Source organism: Chrysoperla carnea, chromosome 2 (assembly GCF_905475395.1).
Source record: "Chrysoperla carnea chromosome 2, inChrCarn1.1, whole genome shotgun sequence".
In the NCBI taxonomy this organism is placed as follows: domain Eukaryota; kingdom Metazoa; phylum Arthropoda; class Insecta; order Neuroptera; family Chrysopidae; genus Chrysoperla; species Chrysoperla carnea.
In genome coordinates, this window is record NC_058338.1 from 5,037,752 (window position 1) to 5,061,993 (window position 24,242).

Genomic DNA, 24,242 nt, shown 5'->3' on the forward strand with positions numbered 1-24,242 from the left:
GGTCAATTTCTTGAAGATATTGCTTATATCTAAATCGACGTGTTTTCACTCAAAACAGAAAGGTTAAGAGTTATTAACGGTGGATACTTTTGAAATGTTACACACTGTATACACAGTTTATAAACTTATATGTCCATCTATAGAAGTATATTAATAAAGTATTGTAGCATTACTATGGTAACTAAACTCATGCACTGAGCGAATATAAAGTAAGTCAGTAACAATATCTATGGATTATTGATGTCAATATTTGTAATAAAATCGATTTTAACAAATGATCGTCAATAAACGTTTAAGTAAAAAGTAATTAAACATTTCTTTTACCATCAAAATGTGATCTGATCGTATCTAGCATTCTAATTCCATGAAAATTGAAAGCATTGCACAAAAGAATGAAATTGGATTTATATCTATTATTTATTAATAAACATGGTCGAAATAATTCTTTTATACTAAAAAAAACAGGTTAAGTAACCAAAATATCAAACACTCAAAAGTATTTTTAATACATGTGATAGATACATAACGAAGTGTCATTATCAAAAGTTGTGAAATATTATACATTTTATTAAACACGTGAAAAAGGAAAAATTCATTGACAATGGCAGTCAGAGTACAATTTGAAAATAATAATGAAGTTGGAGTGTTTTCAAAATTAACAAATTCTTATTGTATAGTAGCCATAGGAGGCTCTGAAAATTTTTACAGGTAATTTTTCCTTTTGGACAATGATAATTTTATATATTTCAATTTTAATTCTATGTTTATCAATTTTAATTTTAAGTATGGCCTTAATTTTAATTCTTTATAATAGATTAAAATAATTTCATTAATTTTTAGTGTGTTTGAAGCTGAACTCGCTGAAACAGTACCCGTTGTACATGCCTCATTATCCGGTTGTCGAATTGTTGGACGAATGTGTGTTGGAAATAAAAATGGTTTATTAGTACCGAATTCAACAACAGATACCGAATTACAACATTTACGAAATTCATTACCCGAATCCGTTAAAGTACAACGTGTCGAGGAAAGATTATCCGCGCTTGGTAATGTTATTGCGTGTAATGATTATGTTGCGTTAGTTCATCCAGATTTAGATAAAGTAAGTTTTTTTTTTTGTAAAGTGATTGATACAGTAATCAAATAAACGGCAAAACTGTTTCAAAATTGGAAATTTAAGCTCCCAGGTCGTATAATATATAATTTTTGAGCCGTTTATTTTTGTTAAGTTAGGAATCTCAAGTAAGCAGTTATTAAAGATAAGATAAAACTATCAAAATATATTTTCTTTGAAGGTTTTTTCAAATATATCGTAAACTATTAAGTTTATTTCGAAATTTTAGACAGTTATTCTTATTCACAGCGATAAGAAACATAAAAGGTTCGTTCACGCTAAATTAAATCTGAGAAAAGCTCAAAAAACTTATATTCGATATTCTGTTAATCGCTAATCATCTATTCGAGATATATGATCACAAAATGGGCCAAAAATGTATGCTCGGGGGTGTTTGGGGTCACTGATCACGATTCCGAAGTTAGAATGGGGATATACTCCCCTCTTCTTGAGGTTTTTCGTCCTTCGTTGACCTAACACTGCTGTTTTCAGTAAATATTCAATTTGGACCAGCGGGGTGGATTATCCCAGAAGGGGAGAGTATATCGAAATTCTGACTTCAGAATAGTGATCAGCGATCCCGGAAACCCCTCTATGTACGTTTCTAGCCTATTTTGTTGCATATTTTCATTGTTTTGAAATTTTCAAAAATCACCTCAAAAATGGATTATATTAATGAGCTTTTTTGGTCCATAGCAATGGCCAAACTTTCTAGCGGCAAGAAGTTAGATGTAGATTTTGATATATGGACCTTCCTGAACATTAAAAAAAAAAAAAACTGGCCCGTTTTATTAAGGTACATAAAAATTCTTCATTTTAGCTTTTTTTGATCTAAAATGATTGTCTATAACCTCAGCCATATGTTTAAGAGATTTCATAAGCCCATTCGACAATTAAAAGATCTTTTTGAATGAATACCAATATAATTTACAATTTTTTTTATAAAATTTCATTAGGAAACAGAAGAAATTCTAGCCGACACACTGAATGTAGAAGTATTTCGACAAACAATTGCCAGTAACGTACTTGTTGGATCATACTGTGTTTTAAGTAATCAAGGTGGTTTAGTACATCCAAAAACAACAATTCAAGATCAAGAAGAATTGTCCTCATTATTACAAATTCCATTAGTGGTAAATTATTTTTCGCCAAATTGAGAAAACACATTATGTGATCAGATTTAAAGATCTTTTTTTCCGATCTTAATTTTTTCAGGCAGGAACTGTCAATCGAGGTAGTGAAGTAATTGGAGCTGGAATGGTAGCGAACGATTGGTGTGCATTTTGTGGTATGGACACAACGTCAACAGAAATAAGTGTATTAGAATCTGTATTTAGATTAAATGAAGCACAACCTTCAGCCATTACAAGTAGTATGCGAGCATCACTTATTGAAAGGTACCTAAATTTTAAAATCATTACTCGGTACATTAAATTATCACTCATCAGATTCCCTGAATATACGTAATTCCATAACTAGGAACGAATAATTTACAATTCTATCTTTTTATCAGTCCTCTTTTCAATTCCGAAAATTTCAGAAAATTTGGCTTATTTCTGATTTGTTGGAAATTTGAAAGGCTATTATCAAAGTCGTGTCTAACAACTTACCTTGAAAGAGAAGTCCTCGACTTGAAAATTCGTAGAGAAAGAAGTTGTTAGACACAATCTCGACAACAGAAACTGAAATTCGCTTTGCTCTGGATATCTATGAGCTTAATTTAACTTTAATTTTTTTTTGTTACAGTATGTCCTAAACAAATTTTAACTACAATTTACTCAAAAATTTTTCTTCTGTTGTGTAATCAACTGAAATTAAAAAAAAAAAAATATTTGTATTATAAAAATATTAATTTACAAAAAAAAAAAAAAAAAAACAAAATTGCTTTTTCGAAACGTTTATTTGTAAATAAATAAATAAAATCTATAAAACAAATTAAATTTTTGTTCTGCAAATATTTGAACTATTTACTTATTTGAACCTAAACCAAAATCCTATAATTACTACAGACAACAGAGAATTATTTTCTGCATTAAATTACAGGAGTAATTATTTAAATGGGTTCAGTTTCACATACTGAATGAAAGCCACCATTTTGAGTAGAAACGTTCCGGCCTATATCTTCGTGATCGTGCAATTTCGACCAAAAATCCTACAACGTTTACATTTACGAAAACTTTGAAATTGGAGCGTTTTCAATGTGGAAGATGGACATCAGTTAAACGATCTATTGAAAAAATATGAACAACCATTTGCTTTTTTCTTGAATGCAAGATAAATATAGAAAAGAATGACCCAAATTTTTAGTAGGATTACATACTTTGTTTAACAACAGCTTGCTTTTATTGAAACAACTTAGAGATCGCAGCGCCTCACGTATTTTGTCCGTATTTCTGGGACACTATTTCCTACAGCGATCGTTCTCCTTCTCTCTAACCTCCATGGAACGGAATAAAAAATGTTGGCTCTACTGGCAGTCCTGAGACTATGATTGTCAAAACAGTACTTTTATGTCCATAACCTTAAAAAAAATGATTATTCAGATTTGTTTACAAACAACAAAAGTAAAACATTCAAACAATTGCGTCTAAAATATTATAGATAAGCTAATATTTAAAAAAATCTTTAATTTGCAGACAAGAAATGATTTCAAGACCCATTTCTTTACTGATATTTCATCCTTAAAAGCTATGATTTATTATTATATTTCCCTAATATCGTTGTTAGATTAAACTGAAATAGGCACCACCTAAAATGGTACTGATTAGAAATATCAATTATATGATTAAATGATGTGGCCTTAATTTAAAAAAATACTTTTTTTTCAAGATCCTTTAATCATGAATACAACAAGAATATAATTTGATCAAGTAAAATTTGAAGAAATGGATATTTTATTAAAAGATGAATTTATATCCGAAAAATCTACACAACGCGAGATAACCGAAATTCTAAACAGGGATTGTGAACCCAAAAAACGTAAAAATAATTTATATACGAAAATATTTCATTTAAATAATGAGGTAACCGTTTTAAGAAAAATGAAATATCGAAAATTATCCAAAAAATCGAAACAAAAAGAAAAAATTCAATCAAAATGTGATCTTTGTAATCAAACATTTTTACATTCATCAAGTTTAAAAAAACATAATTTAATACATACCGGTTAGCATACTAAAATTAAGAATTAATATTTCGAAATAATTAGTCCAGAATTGAGCTCCAAGATTATTTCCCGAATTACCCTACCCCACTCATTAGCAACTCGAAGATTCTAAACGCGCCTATCTCCTACCCATTCATGATATTTAGCCCGTAGGAAGCTAGCTAGGAATGGGTATAATATTTCCCTACGTTTCATGGCTCATATTTCTTATGAAATAAAATTTTTTTAAATAATATATCTTTATAAATTATAGCTCATGTGTTATTCTGATGTATGAGCTATGTTGTTGTACAGTTTCATTCAAATCCAGTCGCTAGTTTTTTCGTGAAAGCGTAACAAACAAATACACATTCTTACTTTCATATTTATAATGTACTGGAGTGATACCCACCCACTTCGCTGGGTTTAAAAGTAAAGATTGATAAGGATTGTTCTCGCTTTTCCCTCTCTATAAAAATCGAATTAATGGTAAGGATTGTTTTACACAGGTAAAATATATGTATGATTTTCTATTTTTTTAAATGTATAATAGTCGTAATTATTCATTGAGTATATCAGAAAAGATGGCCGTGAAATATTTTATATTGATTACTTTTACAGAAATCTGTAATTTATGGTAATGTCAAATGACTATTTTTACAGAAATCTGTAACTTATGGTAATGTTAAATAAGTACTTTTACAGAAATCTGTAATTTATGGTAATGTCAAATTAAATTAATTTTTTTATTAATATATCTTTATAAATTATATCTCATGTGTTATTCTGATATATCAGCTATATTGCTGTACAGTTTCATTAAAAACCATTCCCTAGTTTTAGCGTGAAAGCGTAACAAACAAACAAATATGCTTACTTTCACATTTATAATATATAGGAATAGGGATAACAACAGTAAGAATTCCTACCTTACTGATAGAGCAGAACATTTTAAAGCATGGTACGCAAATCAGAAAGTAAAAGAAGCCATTTTTGTTACAATTTCTTTGCTCCCCTACGCAAAACATAATTGCTACGGCACTGCATGATATCCCAAACTTAGGTCAATAACTTTCTCAAAGGATTTCAACTCTGGACTAATATTTTGTAAAACATAAGAAGTAAAATTGATTTTGTATTTTTATTTTTCTTGTATTAGGTGAAAAACCATTCCAGTGTAATATATGTGGACAAGCATTCTCTCGAAAATATATTCTATCGAAACATGAAGAAACACATTCTGGAATAAAACCATTTAAGTGTACAATTTGTGATCAAAGTTTTTCACGTATCTCAAATTTAAAATTACATGAACGTATCCATACGGGCGAAAAACCATTTAAATGTGAAACATGTGGTTTAACATTCGCACGTAAAGGTACTCTGAAAGGACATGAAGTGATTCACGCACGTGCGAATTCATTTAAGTGTAAATTGTGTGAACAGACATTTTCGCATGCACAAAGTTTAAGTAAACATTCGCTTGTACATACTGCGACGAAATTATTTAAGTGTACGCTTTGTGATCAGATTTTTGTACAAAAACATAGTTTAAAAAATCATGAACGTATACATATGGGCATTAAACCATTTCGTTGTGATATCTGTGGACAACATTTTACACAGAAACCAAGTTTAAAAGGGCACATGACTGTTCATACCGGGGAAAAACCATTCAAATGTCATATTTGTGGTCAAGTGTTTGCACATTCGTCCAGTTTATATAAGCATGAGAAATTACATAGGGAAGGAAAACGATAAGTAGGGAATATTCATAAAATTTTGTTCAAATATTTTCCTTCCGTAACTTTAATGACTGGACATTTCAATTAAACCATTATTTTAGTAATTAATATCTTTTTAATTACTTAAAATTAATTAATAAAAGTACAAATTCAGTGAGGGCATTTAAAAATTTATAAAACGGAAATTCAAATTTTTATACGGGCGTGACATCAAAGTACGGGCTTGTCAAATTTGTTGACATACTTTATGATATTAGAGGTTCGCACGTATACAGGTATTGAAACGATTAAATATGATAGTTGTATAGAATTACCGCGTGGATATAAAGATTAGATAATGTTAAAAAATAAACTAAAACAGTTGTAACGGTCCAAAAATATTTTATTTATAATAAAATACAGAGTTGTACAGAAAGGTGTTACCACTTATGTGTACATAAGTGTCTTGTGCAAGCATGTTTAATTTTTCTTATTTTGGTTATTTCGCTGGCCTCCACCTAAAACAAAATAAATAAATAATTTAATTATTTAAAAAAATTTCAAAATAAGATGGTTCTCCTGCTAATCAGAAATATGTCGATAAACATCTAAATTTTTCATAGATTAGCAGCGAAGTGGTAAAAGTGTTGTTATCGATGTGAAAAAATAAAAGATTAACACAATTGATTTTGGTTTTTTATTGTTGTAAAACCTGACCGTGATAATTTCGAAACTTTTCGAATTTCATAACTTATTCAAACCATTAATTATACCATGTATATATGAAATATACATAGTATATTAAGTTTAGTCCAAAGTTTGTAACGCTTAAAAATAATGATGCTAGGGAAAAAATTTTGTCATAGGTGTTCATAAAATCACCTAATTAGTCCATTTCCGGTTGTCCGGTTGTCCGTCCGTCCGTCTGTGGACACGATAACTCAAAAACGAAAAAAGATATCGAGCTGAAATTTTTACAGCGTACTCAGGACGTAAAAAGTGAGGTCAAGTTCGTAAATGAGCATCATAGGTCAATTGGGTCTTGGGTCCGTAGGACCCATCTTGTAAACCGTTAGAGGTAGAACAAAAGTTTAAATATAAAAAATGTTCCTTATCAAAACTTTTGTTCAACTTTTGTTTGAAACATTTTTTCGTAAACATCACTGTTTACCCGTGAGGGTGCCAATTAGGCGGAAATTTATAATATGTACTGTACTTGAACATCAGCTATGTATGTGTCACATGTTTGTATGTGCAATGTGATAAAGAAATCGACACTGACTATGCATGGTATTTCAACAATTAACTCAGTCAATTGTTTGTTTTCACTTGTTTTAAATATTAATTCATTTGTAAAGAATGGGCAAGTAACAAAACCAAAGTCTTTAGCCCTTCTAAATACAATTTGTAATATGAATAAGCATTTTTTTTTTAAATTTCTCGAAAATTCGATAGGAACTTCAATAAAAATATAAGATTAAAAATTTATGAACTCTGGTTCGTGTATTAGGACTATTATGTACTATTAGGAAATTCGTGGGTTATAATTATATTTTATATTAATAATTGTATATAGTACTCGCAAATTTTTACGAGTTTATTTTTATGTAAGTTAAGTTTGCTTAAAATTTTTTTAATTCTATATTAAACTAGGCCAGACCTTAGTTAAACAAATAAATTTTTTATAAAAAATATTGATCGGATACCGACTTACATTTTTATATGATATGTAAGCTATAATTTGAGTCAATTTTTACTCAAATTGGGTCAGATCTGTAATTTTTAATTGATTTCCAATTGATCATATAAAATTTCATACATGAAAACGCTAACCTGATCTTTTTTCCCTAACGTAGGTAGTAGGTTTCCCTAATGGGGTTAGTTTTTTTATAAAATAGAATTATTTACAAATTTTTAAATTTATGTAGAAATTTATTTTTTTATTTATTTATATGTAAGAGTAGATTATTCGATTTTAAATTAGACTAGATAAAAAAGGTTCGTTTCCATAATGTTAAAATGTAGGTAGCTTTATATACATGTTTTCTTCTCGACGCCAGATGTCAGCAATAGAAAAAAACATAGCCCCTTAATATCGTTACCCCTTAAAAAGGTAAAAAACAAAAAATTTGTTCGATCGTTCTCGGAGATGGGAGCCCTCACTTTTGGGGGACGAAAAATTTTATGCTACAAATGATAACGGGAATCGATATAAGAATAATTTCTAAGCAAAAAGTAACATATTTCGAAAAATCAATACTTTCCGAGTAATTGGCGAGCCAAATTCATAGTATTTAACGTCAAATAATTGAAAAATTGGACGTTTTTTTGGAAAAAGTATATCGTACTTTTAAAAAAATTATGAAAATGAAAAAGTTTTGAAGTCATTTGCATGAAAATTAACGGAGTTATAGCTTGCTGCTTTCCCATTAACTTAGGTACTGGCAACATGCTCAAAAAGTTCTAGCTTTTTGAAATATTGAAGATATTTATATTTTGAAGAATTAGCCAACGAACCAAACATTTTAAAGTGAAACCGCGAAAACATGAAACAATACTTTTTATTTGAAGAATTTTTTGTAATCAATTAATTGATTATGACAAAAATATCGGCTCAATTTTTAATTAACAATTACGTAATTTTTTTTTTTTTATAATAAATTTTTCTAAATGATTACATAAAAGTCTAGTTCGGTACTTTTTTTGGGTACTTGTGAAAATAAATAAATAAAAAGTATACTTACTTTAAGTTTTTTTTTTATTGATATTCAAATAAAAAACTTTTGTAAGTAAATTGGAAAAAATACTTTCAATTCCAAAACAAAATAATCTGTTATTTGTTTAAAAAGGAAAATAAGATTTTATAGAATCTGCAGATGAAAAGTGTTATAGATTTACTTTTGTATGCAGGTGAAAAAGACGCTATAGGAATTTCAGTTTTGGGTGTTTGAAAACATCTCTGTCCCACAAAAATGCAAAAAATTCTTGCTGATTTCCGATTTTTCATGATTTTTATGATTTTACGTGCATCCGATTTTTTTTATTATTTCAACGGTAGGCTTAAAAAAACCCAAAAAATCCAGAAAAAGACCCGAAAGATATACGAAAACTCTCGGAAGACGAATTTCGAGGTGAAATTTTGACTTTTTTTCACTGTTACTATTTGGAGTGCTTTGGAAATGGAAAAATACCCTAATTTTCTTTGTGTTCCATTACTTTTCGACATTTCCAGCTTATTAAATGTACTATCAACTTTAGTATCGAAAAAGAAAAAAGAGCAAATGTAAAAACGACTATTTTCTTTCAATTTTTCAAGTTTTCTCGGCGCCTACGCATCCAAATCGGACTAACGGGACGTCAATCGATAGTTTTTTTGAGATTTAGAACTTTCTAACTTAATTTTTTTGCATTGGACGTCAATTTTTTTTTTTTAAATCGCAAAAAACCGTTTTTATTTTTACTTTTGTGATTTTTTTGGGTTAACTTAGCCATTGATTAAAAAAGCCTGTTGGGTGAAGGAAACTCGCTCGGTAACAGAGCCGAGGAGATCTTGAAACTAAACAGAGCTGATATTAGAGTCATCGTAGAGTTACTCACAGGGCATGATAACCTTAACAAGTTCCAACATCAGATTGGAAAAAGACAATCTCCCGCGTGTGACAGATGCGGAGAAAATTCAGAAGAAACATCGATCCACTTTCTCTGTTACTGCCCGGCGCTCATACAGCAACGAAGGAAATGATTTGGTCCGGACGGATAGCCACTGAAAAGCGTAGCGGGGATAGAGTACAAGGGTCTATTTGGCTAGGTGCTCTGAACCATTGCTTCGAGGATCGATGCTCGAGCATGACCCGCTAACCTCCATACCCATACCCATAGCCATTGATTAGCCGTAAACAAAAAAGCGCTATGTTTCTTGGCTTGTTTTCTTCTATGAAAACGTATTTTTTGTTTTCTGATAACAATCTTGTCAAATTTAACATTGGGCCTCCGGTAGATTAATTGGATTAAATGCATGATCCCTGTTGTAAATACAAATAATAAACCCTTGTGAAAATTATTTACAAAGTGTTTTTTTATTTTATATTTTTTTTGTAACAATAATATGTAATATAATAAAAATAATAAAATAATAATATGAATCACACACAAAACTACAACACAAGGTGATTGAAAGTAGGTAAACCTGATGCCATATAAAGACATCTTTTTTAAGAAAGACATTGTCATGTCATACCTATTAAACAGATACCAAACAGATAGATACCAGATACCAGATACCAGATACCAGATACAACAGCTAAAGAATTAACTAAAAGATACTTACTGTACCTACCTCTTGCTAGCTTTAAAACACCAGTTTGGCTTAAAATAAATTAGTAAATATAGATAGGGGAAGGGAAGGTAAAAAGGTCCCAAAAGATGAAACGGGTCAGGCTTTTAACTTTTAAACTAATTGGGCCATCTATTCGTTTCTTAGACTAACATAGTTGGACATTAGTTGCTCAGGTAGCTGGTTTGATTCCCGTCGTCAAAATAAAAGTTAATTTAATAAAAGAACAAGTGAAAACAAACAATTGACTGAGTTAATTGTTGAAATACCATGCATAGTCAGTGTTGATTTCTTTATAACATTACACATACAAAAATGTGACACATACATAACTGTTAATCAAGTATAGTACATATTATAAAATTTCCGCCTAATTGGCGCCCTCACGGGTAAACAGTGATGTTTACGAAAAAATGTTTCAAACAAAAGTTGTTTAATTTTTGATAAGGAACATTTTTTACATTTAAACTTTTGTTCTATCTCTAACGGTTTACAAGATGGGTCCTACGGACCCAAGACCCAATTGACCTATGATGCTCATTTACGAACTTGACCTCACTTTTTACGTCCTGAGAACGCTGTAAAAATTTCAGCTCGATATCTTTTCTCGTTTTCGAGTTATCGTGTCCACAGACGGACGGACGGACAGACGGACAACCAGAAATGGACTAATTAGGTGATTTTATGAACACCTATGACAAATTTTTTTTCCTAGCATCATTATTTTTAAGCGTTACAAACTTGGGACTAAACTTAATATACTATGTATATTTCATATATGCATGGTATAAAGATAACATATATGAATATTATATGTTAGTGTGAACGAAGCTTTATATGAAATATGTAATTATTCCATTTTAGTCTTCTATTACATAATAAAATTTTTGGCACCAGACCAAAAAAAAAAAAAAAATTAAATATCTTTTAAATTAAAAAATAAATTAGCCTCTGTATAAAGACTAAGAGTTCGGAACACATAGTTTCAAGAAAAACGCGTTTAAACTATACCTTTTTTTTTTTTGCCCACTCGAATTTCATCATTAAATTTTAGGAACATTTTTATATGAAAAATTGATTTTTGAAAATTTTAAATGAGAAAATCCTCTTTAATAAGAATAATTCGACAAACTATTGGTTTTTCCATTTTTTAAAGTGAAAAAATTTTTTTTTTCTCAAAAATTTAAAAATGATACTTGAATCACAATAATTCTTTCGTCCCAAAATATGATTTTGTGTATTGATGTAGCTCGAATGAGTTTGTCAAACTCGTGATGAATTGATTGAAAAGGAATTTAAAACACTAGCATATCGCCTACAGTGCATCAAATTTCATTGTAAAATAATTTGCCAATATGTAAGCTGGCCTTAGACATATATGGACTAATTTATATTACGAAGGCGTTTTAAATTCAATTAATTATAATTAATTTTAATTAATTTAAAAAAAAATACACCAACAAGTGACTTAAAAAACAATTGACTGAGTTAATTGTTTAAATACCCTGTTCAGAAAGTGTTGAATGTCAGTGTGAATGCATTATTTTGCACCATTTGCTTTGGTTTGCGAAAACCTCGAAAAGTATTTTCTACAATTTTTTTTGGTTTTCGAGGATCTTTCACAAGACCACTAGTGGAAGCTACCTGCAAATTTTCGACCCCCTATCTTTTATAATTTTGGAAAAAACTGGAACCCAAAGTTTTGTCCTAATTTACGCACTCACGGGTAAACAGTGATGTTTACGAAAAAATGTTTCAAACAAATGTTGTTTAATTTTTTATAAGGAACATTTTTTAATGTTTAAATTGTTGCCCTATCTCTAACGGTTTACAAGATGGGTCCTTCGAACCCAAGACTCACTTTTTACTTCTTGATCAAGCTATTATAAATTTTAGATTGGTTTCTCTTTTCGTGTTAAAGTTTTCGTGTTGGCGGAGGGACGGACAACCGGAAATGATCTAATTAGTTGATGTTATGAACACCTATTCGTTGTGTGCGTAGTCATGGTAGGGACAATAAAAACGATGGCAGCGCTTCCAGTGAAAAATTTTGGCGATAAAGGAGGCTGTTATGACTAATTTGCAATTCTTTACATGTTAATGTTATAGAAAATGTCAACTTAAAATGATTGAAAAACACTAATTAATTAAACTTAATGCATTAAAAATTATGAAAATAGGAAATCAAATTGCACAAATATTATTTTTCAAATGAAAATTATCATAATTATTTATTTAAATTTGTGAGACAATAATATTAAATTTTCAATGTAAGTCATAAATGCAATCCATACAATTATATATGCATCCATACAATTCTATAATTAAAGTAGTGTATCGTTACCATGGAAACGCCTCCAATAAAACCCACGCACGGTGCGAATACCAATATTCATCAATATTTCTAAGTGTTACAATCTTGAGACTAAAGTTAGTATACTTTGATATATATATTTCATATATACAGGGTATAAAAAGGAATCTCCACACATATTCCTGTTTCTTGTCAATTGCTTCCTTCAATGCGAAGCTACTACGTAACAAATTTATTTATATTTATGAATGAAATCGTAAATGATTAAAACAACAACAACAAAAAGTAAAAAAAATTATAAAAATTTATGTTTGTAGGTAGATTTAACTAAAAATTTATAATCAAGTAAACCCACGTTCGAAAACAAAATTGTTTCTTTTTGTTGTTGTTGTTGAAAAACCTACACAAAATTTTATTTACTACTTATTAAAGAGAGAGGACTTTTTTTTTATTTTTATTTGTAACTTACTTACCTTAAGACGTAATCATGTATACACCTAATTAAGGTTGAATACTCACGATAATATTGGTTTAATGATTCAAATGATAGTGATATATGGGGCGTGTTCCGTAATATCCACCAGTATACTGGCAAATGCTCATGACGTCAGAAATGGACCCCATATTGTACTGGTAAAACGGACATGTTGGGTTTGTGCACAGAAATTTATTTATTTATTCTTCATTAAGAAGGAATAATGGCGTTTGAAAAAGACTTACTCGTAATTGACGAATACAATAAGAAATTTTATACGCTCAAAGTAACTCCTGAAGAGTATCATAGAGTTATTTTGTTGACTAACTTAAAATATGAAGTCAAGTACTGTCCAGTATATTTCGGAACGATTCACCAGTACGGCGTCGGTTTATGACGTCATCGGCACTGATCAGTATGCTAGGGAATATTACGGAACACACCCATGTTCGTAGAGGTTAATCATTTGAGAGTCAATTGTTCCTTGGTTCACCAATCAGGCCCCGAACAAACCAGGAGCTAAAAGGGCCCCCCCCCTCCACGCGTTTGCATGGCGCGCACTTCTTAAATGTGAAATTAATACTACAATAAAAGGTTAAAAAAAGTCAAAGGCAGTAAAAAAATAAGTTAAAACAAACAATAGAATGATTTAATTATTGAAATACCATGTATAGACAGTGTTGATAAGTAAGAAAAATAGCCACTTTTACACACAAAGTGAGACGTCGCTCATCAAATAATTATCTTTCACTGAAGTCCGTGATAGTACTACCTTAAATATGTTATATAAAATATTAGTAGGTAGATAATAGATATATTTATTTATTAAAAATAATCTATAAATGAATGAAAATCTATGAATGAAGTAGAGAGATATGGAAAGACACAAATGCAGATTTTATTTTGAAATTTTAAGTACTTTATTCATTAAAATATGTTACAAATACTATCTCTCTAAAAATATAGAATTATTGCTATAAAAATGCAAGTTCGATATGATTGTCTTAATTTGATGACCTTTTAGAATTTGATTAATTTACCTACGGCCTAAAATAAATGCTCTACTTTATAAAATTAAGAAAACTTGAGATTATTATTTATAATTTTGATGGCAAAATTTTTGCAATAGTCCTCTGACGACGACGAGGGTTTTGTGTTCAAAAAATTTTTTTATTTATTGAACTTTATTATTTATATTAATGTCGGCAATCAGGAAAGAGTCGAGAATCTGGTGGTGACAACCCTAAACTTCTGTCAATGACAGAAATTTTCGTTTGATCAAAAATTAAGGATTTTCGATTCCTCCGTCCTTAACTTCATTTCATTTGTCTGTTATAAAAATTTTTGCTTCGAGTGAATCATTAAAAAAAATGTATAACGCTGTTAATACAGTAGAATCTCGAAAACTCAAACCTCGTTAAATTCAAATCCTCAATAAATCGAAAGAAATTACCATTCCCTTCTGTTGAACGCCCAAATACTTAATATCTTGAATTATCTAGCCTCTATAAATCGAATAAAATATTTTTTCTCTACGATGTATTTATTTTTACGTTTTTTTGTACTCGATAAATCGAATTATCAAAAAATAGACTCGGTTAAATTAGTAAAAAATGTTGTATGTATAATGAAGAATTATTTGGGAATCCCCGAAGTCAAAAACTCTTTAACTCGAAGTTTTTAGCATTTCCTTTTTAATTCGAGTTATCGAGATTATTCGAGATTATACTGTATTATGTAATCTTTTAAAATTCGATGCATTTACTTACGACCTTAATATTACGGCATTATATTACTTCATAATCATAATTATATGATTATTAAAACATTTTTAAAAATATAATTATAAATTTTTAGTATATTTATAACACTTTGCTTGATTTGGTATCTGTTTATTATTTTAGTAAATGAAATATTTCCATTTATAGAAGAAAAATTTTAAAATGACGTCATATATCATATAATATACACACTGTTACCATTAAAACTAGGCATTCATCATGTTTAAATCACAACGTTATTTATATGTGGTGTACTATTAGCAGAAAAGTCTTCAAAACGTTGTTATTTGATGATAAATTACATTTTGGGTATGATTTATGTATTCAAGTCTGTAATGATCTCATTTGTAGGGCAGGTACAGAGGACGATGAAATCTCTAGAATGGCTAATTGTAACAGTAGCATCTTGTATATAGGTTACAGGCGCAAAAATGAAATCAATCTTTAATTTTATTTCTTTTAATTAGTAGAGGCTTGAAAAACTTTCTAAAATCAAATTTTTAATATTGTAAAACTCTTAAACTTCACAAATTAATATGCTTACAAAAAAAAACCTTACGAATCGGTATAGTAAGGGAGTACTTGTAATAGGTTCGATAATCCAAATCGAAATTTTCAGCATATTTTCGCTATCGGAATTCTTCTTAAATCAGAATCATGAAATTTTAAGAAACGATAAAATTAAAAAAAAATAAAAATAAAATATTTATTCGATAGTTGTGAGTTGATTTTGAATACAAAAGCCAATTAAAGGTTTTAAGACGTCAGCACTCGCGTTATAAGCATTTTGTCTACGCTCGATTTAATACTTGTGTTGGAAACCTTTTGTATCTTCATATGATTTAATTCGATATTCCTTTTGCTCTTCCAGAAATCATATGATATTTATTCTATTTCCTGGAAAAAATTTTGGAAATTTTCAAAATGGGTTTTTGACGGGAAATGAATGGTATTTTCTGATGGCGTAAATTTTTTTGTGAGGAAATATTCACCGGTGAAACTTCAAATTTAGGGGAAAAACAAGTTTTTTCCAAATTAAGGGGTGAATTTCTCGAAAACGTGACGTGTAGAAACAATTTTCCAGTCCAGATTCGTATTCAGAACGTCAAAACCTTTCAAAAATTATACTATTAATTCGGGTATAAAATTTGTGTCGGCCAGTGTTACCGCACGGTTGACGCTAGTGCTGACGGGTGAACAAAAAGAAGAAGTAAGTATAAGAAGAACAGTAAAAGAAATTTAAAAAGAGGTTTTTTTTTCATTCATTTTAATAATTTTAAATTTTTACCTATATGTATATGTATACAATACACATAATTCTTGTGTATAGTATCTTTAGTTCTTGGCGTTGGCGCCAATTATGACATGCTAATAAATTGTTGCAGACTATTAAAAGAACCTGTAAGAGTGTAAGCTGTCAGTGATTTTAATAACGAGTTTCATTCATTCACTGTTCAATACTTACATTATTACAATATTATTTTATTAAAAATTATTAAAATCAAATTGAGTTTGGAGTGTGTAGTCAAGCAACCAGCATGCACCAAGTGCTTTTATTAATAGAAGAGAGAGGCTGGTTTACTTTGCTTGTGAGTGTAATCAAACATTGCACTCAAATTTTTAATAAAATAACATTTAAAACTAGCGGTAAAATACCCAAGCTCTTAGAACCATTAATTAATGCACTTTATGGTCTAAGGCTAATCTCCTTAACTTTCTAGAGTATTCTATCATGACTTTAAAAGTGACTGAAACTCACCGACACAGATTTTCGTCACAAAATAATTGTCCAAAAATTGTTCTAATTTCCGATAGGCCGCGGGGCAGAAAGGGTACTTTGTTAATGATTAATACATAATTGAAACGTCGTGAGAGAGATACAGTGGTATCTAGAAACATTTTACTGTAAGTATCTGTATTTATGTATATCTAGATACATTTTAAAAGTATATATGACAGCACTGCTGAAGCACCATCTATGAACAGTTATCAGAAGTTACCACAAATCAGAATCACTTAGTTATATAGTTAATTGTACAGCTTTAATTATGTTAATTGTACAGCTTTAATTAGGAGTTGTTTTAGTTTCTGGATTATGGTGTTACATTCCACATTTTTGTTATAGTTTTTTTTATATAACCCAAAAAGTACTTCCATAATAATTGTATATCGAAACTTTATTCATTTTATGAAAAATTTCGGCAGTAAGGTGGCATTTTTCACAGTGTCTAGACTTCTAGAGGCTGCACTAACGTTAAATCTGTCCCTGAGTGAATAAATGGAATATTTTGACGGTTCCCACCAGAATCCAATGTGCTGACTATTCCCTGCAGCAGAAAATTGATTTGTGAATATTGCATGACTTTGCTTAACATTTATCAATCACAAAGGCGTTAGAACAATTTAATCTAATACAAAAAATTTTGTTATAGTGACCTTCTAATCTACAAGTGTGCGTACTTATTAAGTAAGATTTGATTCTGAAAAACTATGGTGTAAGCGTCAAACAACCTCCATATACAAATAACAAATACACTCCTTTTTTTTTAACTGCAAAGAACTTTAAAGGTTGTTGAGGCGCTACAGAAAAAAAAACATTAGCTTAAAACTGTAAGTAATTGTTCTTAAAAAAAAGTCACAATTAAATTGTTAACAAGAGAAAATACATACTTGACTGAATTAATTGTTGAAATACTCTGTATAGAAAGTGTTGAATGTCAGACAGGCGTGCAATAAAAATTTTATTTATAGCATAAAGGTGTTTGTTTCCCTAAAGTATTGTAATAAATTTTGAATTATTGCACGATACAAACCAAATACATGTTTTGTAGTCAAATAATGTGTTATTTTTAGCTTTACAATACCACGCAACTACAAAAATATATAATATATTGTGTGCAAGTGCTGCTTATAAATTTGATAATATAGATATCGCTCTTCAATCATCAATACTCTAACTATAGTCGTCTCTGTTCATTAAATGAAGGATCTTCGATGAACTCGATAATTAAATTAAAATTTAGTTTTTTTAATGGTTTTTCTGTAGCACCGCAACAACCTTAAGTAAAGGTAAGAAACAAATGAATTAAAAAGTGATTCAATAAACAACCAACAAGAATCAACCTACACGTTTAACAATAATAAAATACATGCTAATATGTAGGCGACAGCAACGCAACATGGAGCGGGCACGAACCAAACAAACGCTAGCTAGTTCGTTTGTACGCTGGCTTTGTTGGCTTGTTGTTACTTTTTGTGGCTCACTTACATTGCCAGGCTGGCTGCATGTGACATTGAATATTATATGGTGCGCACGCGAGTCATAAAACCACAAAATAAAAAACCATATAATATTGTTATGTCGTATGTGGGTTGATCGTTTTTTTCCTTTTACTTCCGTCATTAATGTTTTATTTTATTTTTTTTGGATTAGAAACGGTGTGTGATGATATCAAATTTTAAGTCATCTTAATTATAAATATATTCTATCAAGGTTAACTGTTGTTACGTGAGGATTTGTGACTGTTTTCTCATTACGACACGCTGTATCAAGCCTGTGTGCAAAAATCGTAGATATAGAGTGATCCATTTTAATCTATACATCTAAATATCCATATATTTAAGGATGTATGAGCATGGTAGTGGGGGCACAAATTTAAAAAATTGATATTTTCAATTTTGATGATAAATTTATATTATTACTTGACGATATAAGACGAAAAGTAAGAATAAAATTTTTCGATATCTGGCTTAATTTTCAAAATATCGAATAGTGAAAATTTTGTTTAATTATTTAGCTTTCGATATTTCGAAAACCAAGACACATATCGAAAAATTTTATTCTTATTTTTCGTCTACATTCATGAAGTTATAACAAAATTCATCATCAAAGTTGAAAATAAGATAAAAATAATTTCAACCCTTAATCTACCCTGCTCTTACATCCCTTATATGGACGGTGACACTTAGTTTTTTTCTTTTCTAATTCATTGCTAATATGTTTACTTTCTATTAAAAAGTTTTTTTAAAATTTGTTTTCATTCATTCCAAATGAAAATTATCAAAAACTTCCAAAATATGTCGTTTTTTGAGATTCCTCCATAAGAGCCAATGTATTTTATATCGATTTTTAATGACTTTTTTCTTAAAAATTTGCACGGTTACCTAAGCTGAAATTTTAACCACATATTCTTTGAGTAAAAGACTACCTACAAACAAATTTTGAGCCTTTAAATCAAACATTGTTGTCATACTCATACATCCTTAAATACTATATTGCCAGCAAAGCATTGACGTTAGAATTATATAGACTGAGTGTCAAACGATTTTAAGCGTGCGAACATCTGAGGTATTTACTTAGGTCCAACCATTGTAGATTCGTAAGAAAAAATGTGAAGTGATACGTGATAAAGTTTTTTTTTTTTTAAGTCTAAAAACGAATAAGTTCAGTGAAATCACGATGTAATATTATGTAAAACATTTTGTGATATGAAGATTTGACATTCATTCTACTTTTGGGCTACTTCAGACCGCGCTCATTGGCGGGTTTTGCAAAACCTAATCTGGCAACACTGATGTTGGCACGCTTCTCACCGTATGGAAAGATAGGTGATGCTTAGTCTATATAATATACTGTCAATATATATAATACTAGCTGTGAACTACCCGCTTTGCTGGGCAACATCCCCACTTTCACCCCTCCCTCCACATTTCCTTGCGTGGGATAACAGTTTTGTAATGTACACGTCATGCTCTTTTATTTGATACCCCACTTAGGTATATTTGTAAATATTCGATAATTCCTTCCCACTTTCTCGCTACACCTTTCTACCCTCCGAAGGTTAAAAGTAGATAAAAACAATAGATCTTTGAAGCTGGTTGTATATCGTGTCAATATTTGAGCTTAATCGATGCACAACTTTTTTAGTTTTTGAAGCATATCCCTTTCAACCCCTATTTCAACCCCTTACTCTACTATAATATGGATGTATTATACATAAAAACCTTCCTCTTGAATCACTCTATCTATTAAAAAAAAACCGCATTAAAATCCGTTGCGTAGTTTCAAAGATTTAAGCATACAAAGGGACATAGGGACAGAGAAAGCGACTTTGTTTTATACTATTTATTGATAATGTCGGGATTATGGGTCGGCTCGGAGCCGACCTTCTCTATTCTAACCTTCGAAACAGTGTATAAGTCTATATTTTCGTAGAAAATATGACTAATAAATAGATTAATACCAAATAGGTGTACAAACTATTATTTAAACACATTATACTATGCACCTAATGTATCAATGTATCTGTTTCTAGATACATAAGATACTTATAGTTATATTATGTACTTATAGTCCAGGAAGTCTATGAATGAACCAAAGATAAAACAAGAAAGCATCATGCTATCGAGACCAAAAAATTTGGTCGGGTAAATTTTGTGTAAATTAAAAATAATTATAATAAAAATTGAACCATTTTACAGCGAAAACAAAAACCCACGATTTGACGCGAATGCTGGCGAGCTAAATTATGATCTAAGATACATACTGCGCAGAACTGTTCTTTCGATTTTTTCCAGATGGTAGTTTAGGCTAGGTTATATTGGATGTCCACGAAGGACACACTAAAGCTATAGAGCCCATTGTGATACCATATATATGTTTTACCACCTTTTCGCTGATAATTTCATTTATCAGCTCCTCAATTTCAGAGGCTGAGTGCACTTCCTTCATGCATATACCATGCACAAATTAATGCTAATTTGTATGCTTAGAGTAGCGAGAATCGAACCCGCTACTCTAAACATACCGCGGACGGAATTCGTTACGCCTTAACCAACTGCCACCAGCTCTGGTAAGATGCACAAAAAAAAACTGCATCTTTCTTAGAATTTTACTTCTCAATAGCATGAATTATGTTTTTTTTTCTGCATAAATTCCCTGGAGTATGACTAAACTATGATCTAAGCTACATACATGCATACATAATATTATACATGCATAGATATACAGATACATACATAGGACGCACTTAAAGAAGGTAAAGAAATTGAAAAGATTATTGGTACACTACCTATGTTGGTTCATAGTACACCTACAGATGTTACCATCAACAATGTGTCTTTTTTATAGACACACCTCTTGTCTGCTTTTGAATCGAATTTATAATTCTAAAAGTTACAAGCGCCCATCTGGCCCTCAAAAAGAGTTATGGACACGACACAGCACCCGAAAATCGACCAAATGCGAATCAGAGTATCAGAGCTCACTCATAATCGATACAGTGCATTCCTAACCAAGAGGAATTGTTTGTGTTCGCTCACAAAAATTAATGTGCGTTTGTTTACACAACACAGTGTCTCCTTTAGATTCTAAACTACTGAACCAATTTTGATGAAATTTTTACAACTTCAAATTAAATTAAACGCCAGTATACATTTTACATTAAATAATTTTGTTTAGGTTCTTTACTTAAATAACAAATTCAAGCTTTCGTTTTTTTTCGCGAAAGCGTTGTTAATATCATCGATTTTCAGATGCTTAGGAAAGCAAGATTGAGGCACGCATCCAAGATTTTACCCTGTGAAGTATAGAAAATGATCTCTCTGCGGTAGCTACGCTGGTCGGAAGATTTAGGCTACAAATCTTGTTCGCATGATTCAATGAGATGAGCTACTGACTCCTGGTATGGCGGAATTATTTTTACATTCTGTTTACCCTTTGGCCACCCAGAGTCGGTATTCATTTATGATAATTGATTCACTATCATTAATGAATCGACGGTACATCTGAACCACTTTTTTCACTACCTGGATATCGATATTCAAGTACTTGACATCAACATTTGGTTAATTGATAACGTAATTTAATATAGGGGTAAAATTTTTTCATATTTTATCTCGTTCACAATCTTACAGAAATCTTTAATTAATTGTTCAAAATGATGCTCATAGATGGCGTAGTGAAATGACATAGACTAAATTTAATTTTCTTTTTAAATCTAGCTTTATAAATTATAACTCATGTGTCAGTCTGATGTATGATGTATATTATTGTATAGTTTCATTCAAATCCATTCGCTAGTTTTTGTGTGAAAGCGTAACAAACAAACATCCTTACTTTCGCATTTATAATATATAGTAATAGCGAAGGGATGCAATTTCGTCACTTATAATTTTAGTTTGAAATTTACTACACTTTGACTACGCACCCAACGCAACGGATAGAAGACACATTGTTGCTTGAATCTACTATAGATCACCATTTAATACATTTACCAAGCAGAGTTTGTTAAAAACATGGATCTGATGGAGATGACCATATTCATACATTTAATACTGAACACAGACCAACAACAACCTGAACCATAGACAGACCTGTTTTCATCTTTTGGTTAAAGTATTAAAAGTTAAGTTTAGTTTTATACACTCCCTACTACAGTATTACCATTACCAGTCGATTCCTTCCTTAGCTCCACAAAACTCATTTCTTCGTTCAAGAAAATAACAAACTAACCAAAAAATAAATAAAAACCGTACAAAATCATTTTACATTTCTCCCAAACTACTCAAAGCTAAACATTTAAATTCGCAGTACGTTCTCCAAAATTCAATGCAGTGGTTTTTTTAACCGTAAATAATGAAGTGTAGTTAATTTAAAAAAAGTGTTTCTTTGCTCAAAAATTTGAAGAAAAATTACAGAAAAGTGTAAATTATTTAAATACTCGAATTATATATCAGTGAATTTTGTGAATTTTTAAAAAGAATTGAACATTTATGTGTTTGAATTTAGCGGTTTAAAAGTTTGTGAAAAACTAACATGATAATGGATTAATATTCGATCCTTTTATTACCAAAAATTTATTTTCTACAATCAAATATTTTAAACCGTTTAAAAATGTTAACACCTCAATATTGTGATATGAACACTCAAAGTGATAAATATTCGTTACGTCCACGCTCACTAATCCGTAAAGGTCGTAAACAACTATCAGCGAATATTGATTTAATAAATAATAATTATGAAATAAAATTAAAAAATTGTGATTTACAAACGCAACAACAACAACAGTCAAACATTCCAACACAACAGCAATCGAAAACAAATAAAAAAGCACCACCGCTAAGTAAATATCGTCGTAAAACAGCTAACGCACGTGAGCGAAGTCGTATGCGTGAAATTAATTACGCATTTGAAGCATTACGTCGTGCAGTACCACATATATTTGTTCTACAATGTCCATCGTTAAATAATAGTTCGTGTTCGAATCAACAATCAAGCCCAAGCGAGAAATTAACAAAAATCACAACGTTACGTTTAGCAATGCGTTATATTAATGCGTTAAGTTCTGTTTTAAATAATAACAATAATAATATGTTAAATAATCATAATGAATTATCACAAGATCAAGATACAAGACAATTAACAGAAGATCAAGATTTAGAGCAAACTTCACATTCATTTATGGAGCTAACGTCAGATGAATCAACATCATCATTATCACTTTGTAATGATAATTTATATGATGATCAACATGCATGCTCATCATTAATGTCAATGTCAATGTCAATTGATAGTCGACAGTCACTTGTTTCGAATATATATGATGATCAATTATCATTATTAGAACAAAATAATCTGACATATTTATCATCAGATGTCGGTACATGCTTAGATTTTACGGATCAATCATTATCACCGTCCGATTTTACGGAGCAACATTCATTATCACCGTTTGATGAATTATTTGAACCGACATTTTAGTTTATAGGACGATCGCTTAGCGCAAAATTATCATCTAATGTGTCTACTTTAATGTAAGTCTATGGTTAGTACCTCATAAACCAAACAGTTTTCGAAATATTCGAAAATAAAAACCATATTCAAAGATTGTATACGAAAATATTATTGCGCTAAACGAACCTTCTATAACAGTGAATATGTAAAGTTGTTTCCAGGAAGAATGATCAAACCTATTTTGTTATTCCCACCTAACCTCGAAGCTTTAAAAAAATAGGACTGATCTACACACATTCACCACTCTTGGAAGCAACTATAGCTCATTGACATTCCATTAATCATTCTTCATTACTAATAGATACTAATAATAATTAACATTTTTAATAATTATTAAAAATTAATTTATAAAAATACAAAAAGTGATTAATATTCTTAAAACTAATTGAAGTCCAATTAAATTCATGATAATTGAATTTATTATATATTTTAAATGAAAAAAATGTACAGCGTGTTTACGTGAAAATAAACCATACTAATTCTTCTCCAAGTAAATATGGCAGAAAGTCTGATACACGAAATTCTAAACAAGTGACTGAATGGAACAAAATGGCGATAAATG

At 30.1% G+C, this 24,242-nt stretch overlaps 3 protein-coding genes across 3 annotated transcripts; all 3 read left to right on the forward strand.

Moving 5' to 3' along the window:
- Positions 1 to 481: 481 nt before the first annotated feature.
- On the forward strand, positions 482 to 2,890 carry LOC123293897 (eukaryotic translation initiation factor 6). The gene is made up of 5 exons (XM_044874888.1): positions 482 to 708; positions 841 to 1,102; positions 2,071 to 2,247; positions 2,330 to 2,511; positions 2,861 to 2,890. Exons 1-5 carry the CDS (start codon positions 602 to 604, stop codon positions 2,868 to 2,870), a joined length of 738 nt encoding a protein of 245 aa, XP_044730823.1. The 5' UTR covers positions 482 to 601; the 3' UTR covers positions 2,871 to 2,890.
- A 1,109-nt stretch (positions 2,891 to 3,999) lies between these two features.
- LOC123294276 (gastrula zinc finger protein XlCGF8.2DB-like) lies at positions 4,000 to 6,020 on the forward strand. Its single transcript, XM_044875402.1, has 2 exons — positions 4,000 to 4,093; positions 5,419 to 6,020. Exons 1-2 carry the CDS (start codon positions 4,000 to 4,002, stop codon positions 6,018 to 6,020), a joined length of 696 nt encoding a protein of 231 aa, XP_044731337.1.
- Positions 6,021 to 22,687: 16,667 nt separating this feature from the next.
- On the forward strand, positions 22,688 to 23,965 carry LOC123293895 (helix-loop-helix protein delilah-like). The gene has a single exon (XM_044874886.1). It carries the CDS (start codon positions 22,781 to 22,783, stop codon positions 23,645 to 23,647), a length of 867 nt encoding a protein of 288 aa, XP_044730821.1. The 5' UTR covers positions 22,688 to 22,780; the 3' UTR covers positions 23,648 to 23,965.
- Positions 23,966 to 24,242: the final 277 nt, after the last annotated feature.